Source organism: Amia ocellicauda, chromosome 19, assembly GCF_036373705.1.
Source record: "Amia ocellicauda isolate fAmiCal2 chromosome 19, fAmiCal2.hap1, whole genome shotgun sequence".
NCBI classification, from domain to species: Eukaryota; Metazoa; Chordata; class Actinopteri; order Amiiformes; family Amiidae; genus Amia; species Amia ocellicauda.
The window spans coordinates 2,395,893-2,413,056 of record NC_089868.1 but is presented as its reverse complement, the minus strand read 5'-3'; the positions used below and the strand labels follow the sequence as shown (position 1 = coordinate 2,413,056).

Below are 17,164 nucleotides of genomic sequence, written 5' to 3'. Positions count from 1 at the left end.
CAAGAAACGTGTGACCTCTGTGATTGCCAACAAGGGTTTTGCCTCCAAGTACTAAGTCAAAGGGGTCAAATACTTATTTCCCTCATTAACATGCAAATCAATTTATAACTTTTTTGAAATGCGTTTTTTCTGGATTTTATTGTGTTATTCTGTCTCTCACTGTTAAAATACACCTACCATTAAAATTATAGACTGATCATTTCTTTGTCAGTGGGCAAACGTACAAAATCAGCAGGGGATCAAATACTTTTTTCCCCTCACTGTATGAGAGGTTAGAATATGTAGGCCCCCTTTTGTTTTTGATGCTCTGGAAAAGATTATTCTGATTAAGCCAATGTGTGATGCTTCTTAGTTCAGTGTTTAGACTATCAGTTGGGTCAGTCAGTTTGCAAAACGTCTGATGTAAAAGTATTGTTGCGTAAAGATACCCTTAACAAAGACACTTTGATCATTCCTGTTCATAAACAGGAAGTGAAAGAGACAAGAACATGACCAGTTTATATACTCATCAGCTTAACAGCCCCTCAGATCACAGTAAAAAGGGCTTTACCTGTATCTTTGGAACAAAACTATAAGGATTTATCCTGGGAAATGAAAATATTCTCCAGACAAAAAATGAATCTTTTGATTCACAAAGTGAATGCAAATGCATGGAACAGGTCCCTTTAGTGAAGTACAGTCTGATGTGTTTCAGGCTGAAGACCTCTTGTCCTTGTAATATTGTACATTATCTTCATTGCTGTGTTGCCCAGACGTCCTTGGTGATGGAGGAAAGGGTCCCTCAAGGCCATCTGGAAACCTCCAAACTATCTCGGCTGTTTTTGTCACGCACAGCCATGAGAAGCTCTATCGCCTCTGGCAATGTTTTCCTCAGGGTGGGGGATATTGCCCAAAATATATCTTGCTGTATTGTAGATAAAATGACCGATGTGTGTGTCAGGATTCAGATTTGATAAGAGGCATCCTTATACTGCCACTGGATTTAGGGCTGTGCTGGTAAACGGTATACCGTCTCACTGTGGTGAAAAATACCAGCTTTTTTTTATAATGAAGCCTCTGTTCGGTGCTGCGGTGAGGTCACTGCACTGCGGTGCCAGAGGTCCGGGTTTGAATCCCTGCTGTGGCTGCTCCATGAGCAAGTGCTGCGAGCATAAAGTATCATTCTAAGTTCAATTCCTCGGAGCCTATAAATACATGTAATAATACATGAAAATACGTTAGGGCAATTGTTCCAATTATAGTCATCTATTTTTTTATAATTGTGGTCTATTTTTGTTGTTACAGTATTAAATATCGTTATGCTAGGAAGTGTGTGTTTACATAGATAGCTCTGAAGTCATGCATTTCGATACACGTACGTGCCCATGCCCTCCTCACACCCTTATCAAAATGTGTGATGCTAAGTGCATAACAAATTGACAGGTATCTTATGCTCCATTTATACATTGTTTTTAAAACGAATACTGAAACTTTGCAACTCTGATGCGATCATCGTTAAAGTCAGACACTCATGTTGGTATTTTTGGAACAGAACCTCCACACATCCTCACCGAAACCACATGTTTTTAATACTTAACAACAACAACAACATTGAATTGGATTCGTTTACATGCAGTTCTTAATCATGTATTTCAATCTAAAAAGTCTACTTCAAATGCTCCTTTTAAAGTCTGGATTTTAAGCCATAACACATTTGCAATAACATTGTTATTTTAAATCTTTATTTTATTCAGTTTGTGTATTCATTAATACCTTTATTTTGTATTTATGTAGTAACTAGTTCTACTGTTTGATTGAACAATGAGTCCTACTTTTTCAGAATACCAGAAAAAAGCCACCCCGTCTGCCCATGTTATACTAATCACCACGGTGAGTTCTTCCACGGTATTTCGATACCAAAAATCTGTCACCGGCACAGCCCTAACTGGATTCATACATAGTTTACTATGACACAACTTTGCATTGTCTGCTGTTTTGAGTCTGAAAAACCCCCACCCCACTGAAGATGCTCCTTTCTTTGGGATCAGCTCATACCCATGGATAGAGGTGACTTCTCTGGGCTGGGCTCCTTCCACTTTCTCTGGAAGCTGCTATTGCTGCTAGTTCCTCCTGATTGATAAACTAACACAGTCACGCTGACTAATTGGGGAGGGTTTGTCGATGTTATTGAACAAGTTGGAAGTGATCTGTTCTATAATGGGGTTGAATGTTTTTCTTAAAAAGGAAATTATGTACTACACATGACAGTACTGTTACAATTTCCACTTTGTTCCCATGGGTCAGACCATGAGCCTTGAAATGAGCACAGGAAGAAACTAAACTGTTATGATATACAGTATATTCCCCAGTTCAAAAACTTTCTATGAAATCTGGCCAAGAGGAGCACTCCACTGTACTTATGTAGTATCAAAAGCAGTGTGTATTGAAGTGCCATACGTAGCTTTTTTTTTTTTTTTTTTTTTTTTTTTTGCATTATTATGATTGTGCAACACTTCCAAACAACCAAAGTACTGTGCTTTAAGAAGACTGCTACTGTGGTCCCTGGTTTTGTTTTTGTTGTTCTTGTGATGTATGCTGGCTGCTTAGATGAAGACATCATACAATATGCAAGTGGGCCTTTAATTTTTAAATGATTGCTTTTCATGACCAAGTCCATCATTATAATATTACATTTCATACATCGGAGTGCTTTGGTCTCAGATGAGTTCTAATAAAATCATACTTCCAGCTGGTACACTGGTGCGTCAATCAGCTTGTATAATTCGGTTGTATTGCCTGCTGGAGAGATTTCGCTCCGCTATAACTAGACTGAAATGGGGAGATATTGGGACATTGTGTTCTAGGCCCTAGGGGATATGGACAGAAGAATTATTCTGCAGTCAGTCCGTCAGTATTCTCTGTACCCCAAACCTCCTGTCGTTTCCGTTTCAGTCTTTAAATTTGCGTTGGTGTTTTCCTCTCACCGAATTTGTGGAACAGAAACTTGATTAACTTTCACCTAGTATCTGAAGCCCCACCTCGCCCTATGCTGGCATATTGAAGTGTTTGTTTAAAATAAATTATCCTCCATTTCTGCATCTACTTATGTTTCCTGATTTCTGTCAGCCTATATTGTAACCCATGATTTCTGACATTCACGAAAACATGCTAAACCTGATGCTGTGCCCCTTTAAGCCTATTAAGATGTTTAGAAACAAAAAACAAAGTGAGCTATTATTTTTTGAGGCTGTGTATTTAGTAGGAAACCAGTTGATTACCTGTATGATTCATGGCCTTTGACAAAGGAGACTTTTCAACAAGCAACTAAGAATTTATGGCAAGCATCGCAGAATGCAAAAACAAACTTTATTATTGAAAACACCACCAAAGTGCAATGCGACCTACAGCCTCGTATAATCCAGTGAATGAGGTAACTGTAGTGTGCTTGAATAGCATACCTGTAGCACAAAAACTGGAACCAAGGTGCTTGTGATCCTGTCTTCTGAGCTGGGCAGTGTCCAGTATTGAGGTAGTGCCGATAAGCGTTTCAGTATAGAAAGGTCTGTGCAGTCCAGCTGAAGTAGAGAAATGAACAGAAGGGTAGGCCTGTGTGGAATTAGTACTGGAACTGTGTGAAGTAGGAAATTATTGCCTTAGAGAGACATGGTCATCTGTGTTGTAAGTTCACTAGCCCTGCCACTTTTGTGTTGTAATGACTCCAGGTGAGTGTTTGATTGTTTACCCGTCTCTGAACAAATATTATGTATCCTGTGTAGTTTGGCAACAGCCTCACGTTATGAATAAGCTCTTATCAGACTCTGGCACTGGCTCCTCTGGTTAGCTAAAGGGTGTTCTCCAATTCTCCAACACAAGCAGAATGACTCCTTCACCTGTGTTTCATAGTACTAGGTAAATGTCATGAAAACCTACATGAATTTTGTTTCTGTACATTTAGAGTACCATTTTGACCTAATCCATTCCAATCACTGTTGTCACTGTAGTTTTTTAAAACTTAAAAACGTTTTGCAGTTGTTGTCCTACTGCCATGGCACCTTGACTTCCCTGGAAAACAATAATGTTTTTAGTTGTCTTTATTTGTTTTCCTGGTACCAGTTGTTTGTACAGGTAGTTTTTTATTTTGGGGATTGTATTTTTTTCCAGCAGTAGAGATCACTCTTCTTTTCACTCTCAAAACAATCCTTTGTTTATATAACTATGTAAATGTTTGTCTATATTTATTTAGGATGATCATTTTCAATCATACTTCTGTTTTTATCTACTTATGTACTCAGTTTGACTGTTTTATTGGGTTAATAGAAACCTAGTAATCATTATGTGCACCTTTTGGCCGATGTTAACATTTTGTTTCCTGGTGTTTGAAGCATTGGTGTTCTCGGCTGTGGGACTGGTACACCGCTCATAGAACCAAGACTAGCTGTTCTTTCCTTTGGGTTTTCGATGCAGATTACACAAATAGTGAAATTCAATAACTTTTTAGTCCTAGCTTGTCTAATTAGGCCACAAACACCTGTTTCTCTTTTCCTTAATTTGCGTGTTTAATGTTTAAAGTTTAAAGTGTTTAATGCCACATTAGCGAAGAGCTTATTAAAGTGGTATAAAATATTGTTCTAACCGCAAGGCTGTGAAAAAACTGTGAAAATAATATGCCCTTGAAGTCTATGGCACCCTGGCAGGATTGAACAGGACACTTCTGTCTCAGCTAGATAACTCTGAAGCTTCAGCGTTATTACAATCGCACAAAACAAACATGAAACCGTAAAAAAAGTCAAATCTGTGAAAATGTTTTATTGTGTGAAATTTGAGAAAGGAAAGAACAAATTTCAAATGTTCAGCTTGGCTCCCTTAGTGGTTCAATTGGTAAAGCTCTTGGGGCTTCACATGGCAAGGTCTGCACTTTAAAAGTGCGTGTGCTGTGAGTTGGGACCAGGGGCTGTTCTTAGCATGGAGTGCCATGGGTTGTGGTTGATCTCTGATCATTCACTATTAATTAAGTTATTCCCTTCTCTTTGCTTTCTCCAGGCAAAATGGATGTGGAGCACATCATAACCAAGAAAATGCAGCTCAAGATGAAAGCTGAGGTAAGGGTTTGAAAGTACACACACACACTGCTATGTCTGTTATTCTATAATAGTGAACATACAGGCTTAGGTTCTTGCCTGTCGGGTCTAGATATTCAACAATGCTTCCAGCATGGTTTCAAAATTTGCAATTCCTGTTATGGGAGTTCTGCATGCTTGTCTAGTTTATATCCTCACATGACCTTCCACAACATAAATTGGCTGCTGTTGTATAAAATCTGTTGCAATCCACTACCCGAACTAGAAATCTAAAGGAATCATATTGGTGCTCATTTTATGCTTGCAGACCCATTGCTGTTTTAACGAGCATAGACGAGCATCCTGTGGTGCTAAATAAACCTTGATGTGGCACCCTATCCATAGTAACCTAAACATCGTAGTATTTCTAGATTTGTTCAATTTATTTATTTAAATCAGTTAACAATAAAATGCACTCATTTACATGGCAAACATAAATGTGAACATAAAAACAACACCATTAACTTAATAGATAATTTTGAACCCATTCCATGGTAATGACTACACTACATATAGTCATTTGTGTTCGTAACTTACAATTGATCTTTTGGCCCGAACAATGGCATCAGTTAAACTTTCCCTTTAATGAGTCTGGGGTCTGCATCATACAGCACCTTACACTATTGGCTGATCTGCTAATATTTCAGCCTAATTTTACAGTACACTTCCACAGTTATATATAGTCCTGCTGCTCTCCCAGTTAGACCAGCCACATTATTGGGAGACCTCTCTGTAGGCCAGTTAGCATGAAGAGACAGTGTCAGCATTCCTATACAGATGAGAACTGGGGCATCTTGTGTTTTAGGCCCTGGTTTGGACCCCTTGTGCAGCACTAGCCCTGGTTCAAAGGGATGTAAAGAAGCAGAAAGGTGGCAAACCACAATCAAAAGTGGGAGCATAAAGAAGCATAGCTTAATAAGAAATTGCATAAGAGCACAAGCACTGAGCAGCCCAGGAGATGAGGCTGCTGTATTACAGTTAAAGTCTAGAAAACAATTTAAAATGCATTCATGAGCTGTCTCCTGTTTGTTTTCTCCAAATACATCCACTTGCTGGCAGTGCCTCCCCTAATGTTGGGAGGGATCCTCAACGATGTTCAGTGTGAATATAAATCCCCTCTGAATGCCTCCCTTGTAACCCTCTTTCCCCCTGCTTAACATGTAAACAAAACGAGAGAGTTATGTCAGGCCTTAGCCAGTGTAATTCTGGACACTGACACTGGACACTGGTTGGCAAATTCGGTTGAGAGCTTTTTTTATATTTATATGAAGGTAAAACAGCACATGTGTAGTTGTGCCTTGTTATTATAGGACTCTGAATCGTCCAATCCTCTTAATGCGTGGGTTCCTTGACTCTGGAAGAAAACATGACGCACCCTAAACTCAGCATTCGCGAAAACGTCACTAAATTATAAATATAGTCTGTTTTAGCCTACTAGCTAATGTATACAATATCATACTGACATCAAATGACTTGCAGATCTTAAAATGGTTAATAATAAAGATTATTCTATAGTTACTAGTCCTGGATCTTTGTTTCATGCATGCATTGATGTGGTTTTAACAGTAACCAGAAATCTGTTCTCACTGTCATCCTATTGCCATTCATTATCTTTGTAGAACAGTTGAAGCATGCTTGTGGAGACCTGTGAGTCTGAGTCCACACTATGCATCACTGGCTCTCATGAGTGAAATTAGGAAGGTTTTACACAATTCTTTCTAGAACCTACTCAGAACATTCAAATTCACTACAACACTGCTTTTCAAAAGGTGACAAAAGACAAATATCTCCACATTCTGCACCTTTGAAACTGGGAGTGAAGCTATTCTGTGACATGCATCAGGCTTTAAAAATGACGCTGTGATCTTGTTCCTCATTGCATATCGCAACCAGATGCCAGATCGTAGTCGTCAAGCTATTGGTGAAATTAATCTTGCATAATCCTCTGTTGAAGTAGTACTCTTATTGCAGTAAACCCTAACAAGCTGCTTTGGGATACCTGTTTCTTTAGAAAATCCCTCCATATTTGTGTATTAGTATTAGACCCACAGCACCTAAAACTGAAATGCCAGGTGGAAAGATCGTCAACGTCATCCCACAGTGTCTACCTTGACCAGCATTTTAAAGTGTTTGTTTAGGTTTGTTTCTCAGAATTGTTCCTCTGTTGTGGGGTTAATTTTGACTGTTTATGAACACATTTTGTGATTGCTATATAAACGACTGAATGCCAGGTCTTCTACAAGTTAGCTCATACTCGCCTACCTATGGCTGCTTTTTCATTCAGCCTTCAATACGAGTGTTAGCTTAAGGGATGTTTTGGCATTCGAAGATGGATTTAAAATGGTGTGTTCTTGTGTAGTTCTTCACGTTCTGACACTGTGTTTTGTGTAGGGTTAATGGTTTCCAACCTACCAGCCGTGCACACTGAATCCATCACTTATACAACACTGCGAGAATAAAGGTAATATCCCAACAGTGCTGGACAACACTGCACACTAAAAATGGGCAACGGTCTTGGTAACACTTGTGACTGTGACTGTCTCTCCAAGTCCTCCAAGAGGAATGTTTTTAGTTTAATCTGTCCCGCACTGAATATTCTGTGGCGTCTGTAAAACCACAATGTAAACCAGAAAAAAAAAATCACACACTGAAGCTCATTCAGACAGAAGCAGCAGACAGAGCGCTGGTTTCACATTCCTGTTTGGCAGCTATTACTACTTCCAGGTAGAGATGGCATCACTCCCTCTGCTCAGTTTGTGAATGAGAAAGTAGCTGTTGCTTTAGCCCTGACACGAGTGGTTTGACAGATCCTGGATGAAACGTCTACAGACAGGATATCAGGTGTGTGCGACTTTCAGAAAGGCACTGCCGTCCTCACAGGCCAAGTGAGGAATTTGCTGAAATCACTGTAAACAGACCGAGAATTCGGCAAAAAGACTCAAAATGGACAGGCGTGGCTCTTATTTTAATGCTTATAGCAAAAATACCTCTGGGTAAAACACCAATTAATATGTAATATAGACGCACAAATGAATATATCTAATCTAAATTGGGCTTGTTTCCCGTTGATATACCTTTTGAAAATATAAGGTAAAGCGAACACGTGATTTTTTTTGTATTTCTATTGGTCTGTTTCTCTGGAAACAGTTACACCCATTTTGGTACAACCCTCTACTTTTAAAATGACTGACAGTTTAGCAGTCAAATCACAGTGGTTGTCGGAGGCCGGGGCCTTAAAGACGGGGAGTGACCGCCTGCCGGAACAAAATGCTACAGCCAGCTCATACACAATGCACTCTGTTTGGTCTCCCATTGGGGAAGAACGTTTCACGCTCAGACGTGCTAACTCTAATATAGGCCTACATCTACAATTATTGTAATACTCCAATAACTTTTGATTTGACTGACAAAAAAATCAAAAAATATTAAAACGACTGCTCAACTTGAAGAATCTGTTGACTGAGAGGTCTCCGACTCATGATTCGACTCATCGAAGTTGTGCGAGTCAGAATAATCGGTTGTGCAGCGACATCATCCTAGCATCACACATGGCGAGATGCTGCTGGATGCATATTTCATGTGTTCTCACAGACTGTGCTTTAACCTATATTATTGCTCTGGCTTTGCATACACCTTTGTTACCTCCACCCTCGCTCTTCACACAGACTCTCGTGGTGAATGTTAACACAATTATAGCTTTATTTATTATGGTAAAAATGTTTTCATTTAAAAGTGTCATTATTAAAAGCTGTTCAGCAACCCTTCTACACCATCGTTTTCGCTCTTCACCCTCGTTCACAGCTATGTTTTTTGTTGCTTACAGACTTGACCCACTGTAACCATTGAATCAGTTGTTATTAAACGCAGCTTTTCCAGAACACAGAGTTCTTCAGGGTGGCAACCACTGCCTTACAGAAGAATGGACTGTATGGAAGTGGCTTTACGAGGTGCTCTACAGGGAGTGCATGTGCAGTAAATGATCAGCATCTCTCCCCCAGCCCGAATGAAGGATGTGGCAGTGAGACCAGGTTGATCTCAAAAGCTGCAGGTTTAAAAAAAAAAAAAAAAAATGAGACACATTTAGGATTGGAGCTCAGTGTTTCATTTTCCCACGCCATTTTTTTTTTTTTTAGTAGTTTGTTTTAAAAGGAAATAAGCCCATTTACTACTTACATTTCAGTTTTGTCTCGGTTTCAACATTTCACGGTCATTTACTGGCACTAATGCAGGGTTGTGTAATGACCCATTATACCACTTTTGAAGATGAGATATGGGTAATCAGCACGTCTGAAACGCATCCAAAAGTGACTGTTCAAACTTTCAACTGTGGTTGCTGGAGTGGCGCGATTTTTCCGGCACTCAGACATGAGTAATAAGGAAATTGAACAGGATCCTTGGTGCTACACACTTGCTCTCGGGCTGGCCAATGAAGCAGTGACTCGCCAACACGAGGAAGAGAGAATAAAGGCAACAATGATACAGTGACTAATACACTACACCACTGACTAATAAACTGTAATTAGGCAAGTCCTCCTCAAAGTATGAATTGATTAAAGGAAAACTATAGGAAGAAATAGATCCGATAGAAACCGCTGAATGTGGACGATTGACGCTCTTTTGTACCGATTGCTTTTGATGAGGCAGGTTACAGTAAATCCTGCAGATTAATGAGCCATACGTTGTCCAGAATATATATATATTTTTAATAATAATGATTAGCATCAGTCCGTTGGGGTGAAAATAATAAAGTAAACTTCCTCAACATATTTTTACCTGACCAGTATTCAAAGTAGTTGCAGCTGTTTTGCCATGCTTGTGTATTTCTATACAAAATAGAGAAGAAAAAGTGGTCAGCAGTGAGTTGGTTTTTTTTAAGGTCATGTGAAGGTCACAGGACTGAGTGGAAACCCCCCCCCCCATTATTTACATAGATGTGTTGCCAAACAAGACAGTATGACCCTGACAGGACGAGACGCAAGAATCACAAGGGAGAATTGACATTGACCTCAGACTGCAGCCAGTGTTGTTCCTCAGTCCTATCAGCAGGGTTTCACTTCTGCTGCGGTGTTCCTTACAGTTGGACGTAGTCGCTCCTTATGTGAACAGGATGAAGTGGTAGACGTAGGTGGAAAGAAAAGCGGCTGTTCAAGTGTTACTGTAGAGCTAATTGATCTCGGGGCCCCCGGTTCTTAATTTCTCTCCCTTCTGTCATCCCCTCTGGCCCCCCTCCATCCTGGACTTGGGCTCCCCTCCGACGGTTGCTGAATGTTCCTCTAGGAGGAACTGGAACTCGTAAAATCATCGTCTTTTGGTTTTACAGACAATTTACATGGAGGAGGATATGATGTTTTAGTTTTTTTTTGTTTGTTTTTTTCCCCAACCAACACGTGCTGTATTCCCAGCCATGATTACTCTCTAAGCAAGAAACCAATGGACAGCAAGCATAAGCCAGTGTGACTAATAAAACTCTTTAGATGCCACAACTTAAGACCATTTATGTGACCCAAAACAATTCCTCTTGAAAAGTGTACTTTAGGTGAAAACTGGCCTAAACATGAATTGATACATTTTCTTAAGGGCTTTTAGTTTCCTCACAGATGAACAATGCAGACTGATCTCAACATGGCTAGCCCAATTGGCAAAGAAACAATAGAGGTCAACATTTAAATACACAGAATAAAACAATATAACATACCTGTTATAGAAACCCAAGGGTCACAGCTGGTCACTGAAAGCTGTTCATTTACCAGGGGTAGTAGTAGTAGTAGTGGATTCTTCAATCCAATGCAGGTCTCTGGTCTTGCTACATCCATAAATCACAGAGTTGATTGTAATTATTGCTAAACCATACTGTTAAAAAACTGGTCTTGAGCTAAAATCCCGAACTGCAATGGATTGGAAGGCCCCTCTGTTTGAATACAATTGATTATTCAATTGTTTTTTTTTAGGATTCTTTCATGCAGTGTGGTGCGGATTTATTTTTATTTGGCGATTGTTTGTTTATTTATTTTTCTTTACTGCTGTGTCTAGTGGGTGGATCAACACCCCTGCAGTTATTCATGTGGATTTCAAACCCCTTCTCGTTCGGATCAAGAAGTCAATTATCTTGTTACTGTATTTTGATTTTAAATAAAGTGTATTTGTGTGGGTGACAAGATAGGGCAGATTTGTTATTGGTGTGCTTAATTTCAAGACCAATTAATTTATATATGTGTACATAAAGGTTGTCCAGGAATATATTGAAGTTGGTAATTGAGATAAATGCATTGCTCACTGTATTCTCAGCTCCCAATTACATTTTATTTCTGCTCCCGCTACAGCATCTAAAGATGGACCTGATGAAGCACTTTGACTGCCAAGTGAACGAGTTTGTGGACAATCTGATCGAGGAGTCGGCCGGCCTGGAGTCTCCCTCTGTGCCCTCTGTGTTCTCTGCACAGCTGACTGAGAAAGAGAGGAACAAACTGAGGTACTCACTCACTCACACATGCTAGCTTACAGTTTATACTTTTTATTTTTGAAAACTAAAATACCGCGGTAAATTTTAAAATGTAAGCATTCTCTCTGAAATCTAGACATCAACAACAGTGCTCAAGAACAATATTAATAATAATAATAATAATAATAATAATAATAATAATAACATTTAGCAGATGCCCCTAACCAGAGTAACTTTTGTAATAGTTGCAACAAATACTTTTCACAAAACATTCCATATTGCAGTAAGTGTAATTCATTCTGTACAACACCCACCATAAATCCTTCAAGTCAGCTGAAATCAGTCATCACTACAGTGCAATCATTACAATAGTGTTGTGTGCAGTGGGGTTAGAGCAGGCAATAGGACCAACTGTTCAGAAGCAGTTACAGAAATGCGACAATCACGCAATAATAAGTATCTAATACAGAGCAAAGGGGGCCCATGTTTATTAAATGTATAAAAAGGGCAACATTCACAGTTTGAATAGGAGTCTCCAACACTGGTGTTCGAGAGACCCAGTCAAGTTGGTTTTTTCAAGTAGTTCAGTCAAGTAGTTATCAGTTTATAAATACCTTTTAATTCTCTTCAATTCAATAAGTCTCTTGATACGTCTCCCTTAGCCCTCAGAAACTAGAGTTCCCTGGAACAAGTGTTTTGCTTATTTGACCAATAGTAAACTCAATGGTATTTTGGGCTAATGAAATACAGGCCCTTCCAATGGATTCTGTTTCAGGATTTGGGATTTTTCCATATTAATTGGCTGTAACCAATATCTGCAATATCAAAACCTTTCTATGACATAATCCTTTGATCTTTTGCTCTAACTAAAGAGGCTGTGTGGCTTTGTCGATAATAAGGTGGGGGGCAGATGCATCATTTACGTCATCCACACTTTTAGTAACCTCATCCATCCTTTCAGTTTATGAATCCAAAATCAACACAGTTCAATAAAATTTAATGAATTAATGCATTAAATTTAAGTTTACTTGCACATCTAGTTTGCAATTAATCTTTTACCATTGTCATTTAAAACTTTTTAAGTAAACAGTACTTGCAGAGTTCATATACATAAACAGATTTGATTTTTAGTTTAAGAAATGTACAGCTGGTTTACTTTTAGTAAATTGCTCATTCACAGAGGCATTTCATGAGAAAAAGTACATTTAAATAAATTATAGTATTAATACTTGAAATGATCAATTTAACAATGAAACGGCTTGTTATAGAATAGTAATAATGGTATTACTGTAACAGTATTAGTATAAAACTATACCATTAATATATATATAATATATAATAAATATTAGTATAAAAATATACCAGTGATCTAAAAACTATATCTAGTGTTAATTGATATATATTTACTCTTTTGTGTCTGAATGGTTGTGCTTCATCGATTTGGTATTTCAGTTTAAGAGATTATTTGTTATAGGAGAGAGAGAAGGAAAAGCGTTTTGTATCTGTCATCTCTATCAAGTCTTTAAAAGTGAACCTACTGCCTATATATCCATCATGTCATTTTATAATCAGTCTATCACGCGCTTCATCTGTCAGTGGCTCATCAAGCCGTGCTCCATGGCCACTGCTCCTTTCTTTGCTTCATTTTGAATTCTGACGAGCTCATGTTGACATCGCAGCAAGAAAGCAAACCGATTGACTGTAACAAACTAACAGTGTCTTTCACACCCACTTGTACCAATCAAGACCAATCTTACCTACCCTGGCTATTGCACCAAATTACCAATCAGTCACATCTCATTACAACATGAGACTTGATTGGGAAGTTATGTTTTAAGAGCCTAAAGCTGTGAATTATATTGCAGATAAAATAAATAAATAAATGAATAGATGAATGAACAGGAGATCCCCAGCCATAATCGTTGAAGGTGATGCCCAAGGCACAAATGCGCAGAGCTGTCAGTTCTCGTCCTTCTGTTTCTAACGCACTCTTTCCTTTCCTTGTTTTTACCCAGGCATCTGCGATCCTCCCCGGATCATGGCAAGCTGTTTGTGACCCGCCGCTCCTTGTTAGAGTAAGTTGTGTTCCTGGAGCATGGTGCTTAGTTAAGAACTGAAAGGGCTGTCAGTGAAAGCGCTGTTGTGGTTTGAAGCTGGGCTTGTGACTTTGCTACAGCGTTCCTGTGCTTCGAACCAGGCGCTGGTGAGCTCTGAGTGTCCTCGGGTTTGATTCCTGCCTGTGAGGGGTTGGACTCCCTGTGGCTGTCTTGCTCTCCGTGCCCGCTGGGTTAGGCTGTAGCTCACCGTCACCTTTACTAGATAAAGTACCATTGAAAGTGGATGGATGGGTGGAATTACGTGGAGGGGAAAAAACATTGGAAAATAAATATTGCATTGAAATTTAAGAAGGGCTGAGATCTGAGCATGTCCATCAGCACAGCGATGCCAAGTATTACACCAGGCAAATGTCATTAAACCAAGCAGTCCCCGCTTCACAAGTTAGTATTTAAAAAAAACTCTTGATGCCCCTATTTCCTCTTGAAGACAGTGCTGAAGATGACAAACGGTACTGGTAAAGATCAGACATTCCTACACTTCTGCATTGCTGTCTGCAAGGCCCCAATCCCGTGATTTTATTTTTTAATTTTTACTTCATCCTAAGTCACCTGATTTGAAAGACTGACACCACAGCTTCGCTATTCATCAAATAACGATGTCACAATATCAACTAAGGGCTAGACCAAATCAAAACTTTGATCTACCAGTGAATTGCAAACATGAACCCTATCCCAGTGAAATTGTCAGTTTCCACTACTTCTAAATCAAAATGTGATGGGGTAATATTTACAATTCATGGTTGGGTCTAAGATTTGATTCGGGCTTGCCCTAGGTGGAAAATAATTTGGTCTGTATTCAGGTGTTTATTACAGATCTCTATAAATACTGAGCAGAATGAATGGTTTAAGGAGTTTTACGGAGACCTACAGTCACGGTTTGCCCTCAGCGTGGCATTTGTGTTATTTCTGTGAGACTTACACAATTTTTTTTATTTTTCTTCTTCCAGCGAGCTTTTTGAAATCAATCACATTCGAACCATCTACCACATGTTCATCGCTCTGCTCATCCTCTTCATCATCAGCACCCTGGCCATGGACTTCATCGATGAAGGACGGTGAGTTGCCTCCTGCGTCTCGTTCTCTGACTGGCCTGACCGATCGCATTGAAGCAGCCTCTGCTGATTTGTGGGACATGTGCTTTGAAACATGTTAAGAGCCTTGGGTTTAATTCAGCATACTTCGGTATTCTAGTTTGCTTGTCCTGCTCAACAACGAAGCTTGACTTTCGGCCCTCTTAAGTGATTGTGACGCTTTGGTTTGCTTTGTCTGTTTAAGAAAGCATACACATTGAAAATAAGGTGTCGTTTGTCAAATTTTCTCTCTCTCCCTACCTTTCTCTCTTATGCTCCCTCTCTCTCACTCTCCCTCCCTCACTCTTTCACTCCTTCCCTGCCTCTCACTTACTCTTACACACATGCACACACTCTCTATTTCTCTCTCTTTCTCCCTCTCTCTCTCTCTCAGCCTAGTGCTGGAGTTTGACCTGCTGGTGTTCGCCTTCGGCCAGTTTCCCCTGGTTGTGTCCACATGGCTGTGCATGTTCCTGTCTGCGTTCATCGTGCCGTATGGCCTGTTCCACCTCTGGGCCCGACACTACCGCTCCTCCCGGCACCCCCGCCTGCGCTCGCTGCTGGCCGGCTCCCTCTTCCTGCTCTTCCAGGTGCTGGGCCTGGGCTTCCTGCCCACCTATGTGGTGCTGAAGAACGGGTTACCGCCTGCTTCACGCTTCATCGTCATCCTGGAGCAGGTGAGGCACTGATACAAAGTCCAATTAAAATGTTTAGACTGCTCTATCGGCTTGAAGGCAGTTCTGTCGGGGCTCATAAGATGTACGTTTGCAGTGAGACAGAATTCATTTTTGTCAGACTAGTCTGTTATGATTTTCGGCAGTTTTCGTATAAATGTGTGAGAAATGTATAGTTTAAACTAAGTATAGTTAGTATAACTTGGTATAAACCAATCAATCTATTTATATTTAGTACATTGCAGGGTAACCACAGAGAGCTGTACAGATTGAAAATACAGAAATGCTGTTTTACAGTTTGTTTTATTTAAAATTTCCTGCCCCTGAGTTCCTGAAGTTTTTTTTCTTGCAGGTTCGCCTCGTCATGAAAGCCCATTCGTTCATCAGGGAGAATGTGCCCAGAGTGCTCTCCTCCACCAAGGAGAAGAACAGTGAGTCACAGCGGCCCACACACAGAGCCAACGCAGAATGTGTTAACATTGATGGTCCCATGCTATCTGTTGCACAATGTGCTGTGCTAGATGCTAAAAGTATATGCAATCCTTCCACAATTCCAACACTGTATTAAACAACATACTTACAATACACTGGTTTCACGCTGTGAATATTACTAAAGTTAGTATATTGGATTCTCAGGAATTGTATTTTTTAAGTTTTACACTAAATTCACTAATGATAGTGCAAATTCTATAGTGTTTCATATAATACTAACTGAACCACACTTACGTAATCAAAGCAAGTGGTTGCTTTAATCACACTCCCAGTGTAGTCAAAACATCTCTATCAGGCACCGCCTGACTGCCTGACGCAGGTGCCAAGTTCTGTCAGACCGGTTCTGACACCCAACATTAATTTGTAACATATTTGGCACCGGTCAAAAGAAAGAGCTTATCTTTATGGGTTTTAGGGGTATCTTTAGGTAATATTGTCCTCACATCACTCCAAGTTATTTGTTTTTCCGTTCTGGTCATCTTGCCATGTATACAGTTGGAATCTAAGTAGAACTTAAAGCAAAGTAAACTCTGAAACCTTATGTGATCTTTCTTGCAGGCTCCCTGCCGATCCCCCAGGTGTCTCAGTACCTCTACTTCCTATTTGCACCAACGCTCATCTACAGAGACCACTATCCCAGGTGCAGAGCAAAATTACATACAACACATTGCCCTTCCCTCCTCACATAATTTGGCAGTACCTAAGCAGAATTTGGACAAATGGGCAATTCTCGTGTTCCTTTGGACATCAGCCCAGTTCTGCATAATGTTGTACAAGTAAGAGAGTTGTGTGCCTGGGCCAAACAGAGATCGTCAGTTCCAAAATTGGGTATAAAAAGAAATGTATTTTGTGTTGATTCTGAAAGTACAAAGGTTGAACAAAAAAATATTGTGAGTTGGTCAGTAATAACTGCTTTCAGTCTCCGAACGCAACAAGAATGAGAGCCCAACTGGCATCACCATTGGCTTCCCTTAAAATGCGTCTCGAATTATGTGTTACGCTTTTCATCACATTTGCATTCCCTCTGAACGTCTGTTGTATTAATCTCTGTAACCTGGCTGTTACCAAATAATGTGAAACCTTGTATGTTTACAGGAACCCGTCGATTAGATGGGGGTATGTGGCAACCAAATTCTTACAGGTATGTGATTTTTAAATTATACCCCCCACAGTTATATTTGTTTTAATGTGCCTAGCCCTTGCAGTTCCACAGAACAGGTAGTGCAAGTATCCTGTTAATTAGATTCTGGCATATAAGATCTTGCCAAGACCTTAT

The 17,164-nt window shown here is 39.8% G+C and overlaps 1 protein-coding gene across 1 annotated transcript in view; it reads left to right on the top strand.

The window, feature by feature from the left end:
- The window catches only part of soat1 (sterol O-acyltransferase 1), a 37,740-nt gene that overhangs the window by 11,023 nt on the left and 9,553 nt on the right, over positions 1-17,164 (top strand). Inside the window, exons 3-10 of the mRNA XM_066691848.1 lie at positions 5,020-5,078; positions 11,417-11,565; positions 13,551-13,610; positions 14,600-14,707; positions 15,117-15,399; positions 15,749-15,827; positions 16,447-16,528; positions 16,984-17,029. Of these exons, the coding sequence (XP_066547945.1) occupies positions 5,020-5,078; positions 11,417-11,565; positions 13,551-13,610; positions 14,600-14,707; positions 15,117-15,399; positions 15,749-15,827; positions 16,447-16,528; positions 16,984-17,029 (866 nt within the window). The remainder of the gene's footprint in view (positions 1-5,019; positions 5,079-11,416; positions 11,566-13,550; positions 13,611-14,599; positions 14,708-15,116; positions 15,400-15,748; positions 15,828-16,446; positions 16,529-16,983; positions 17,030-17,164) is intronic.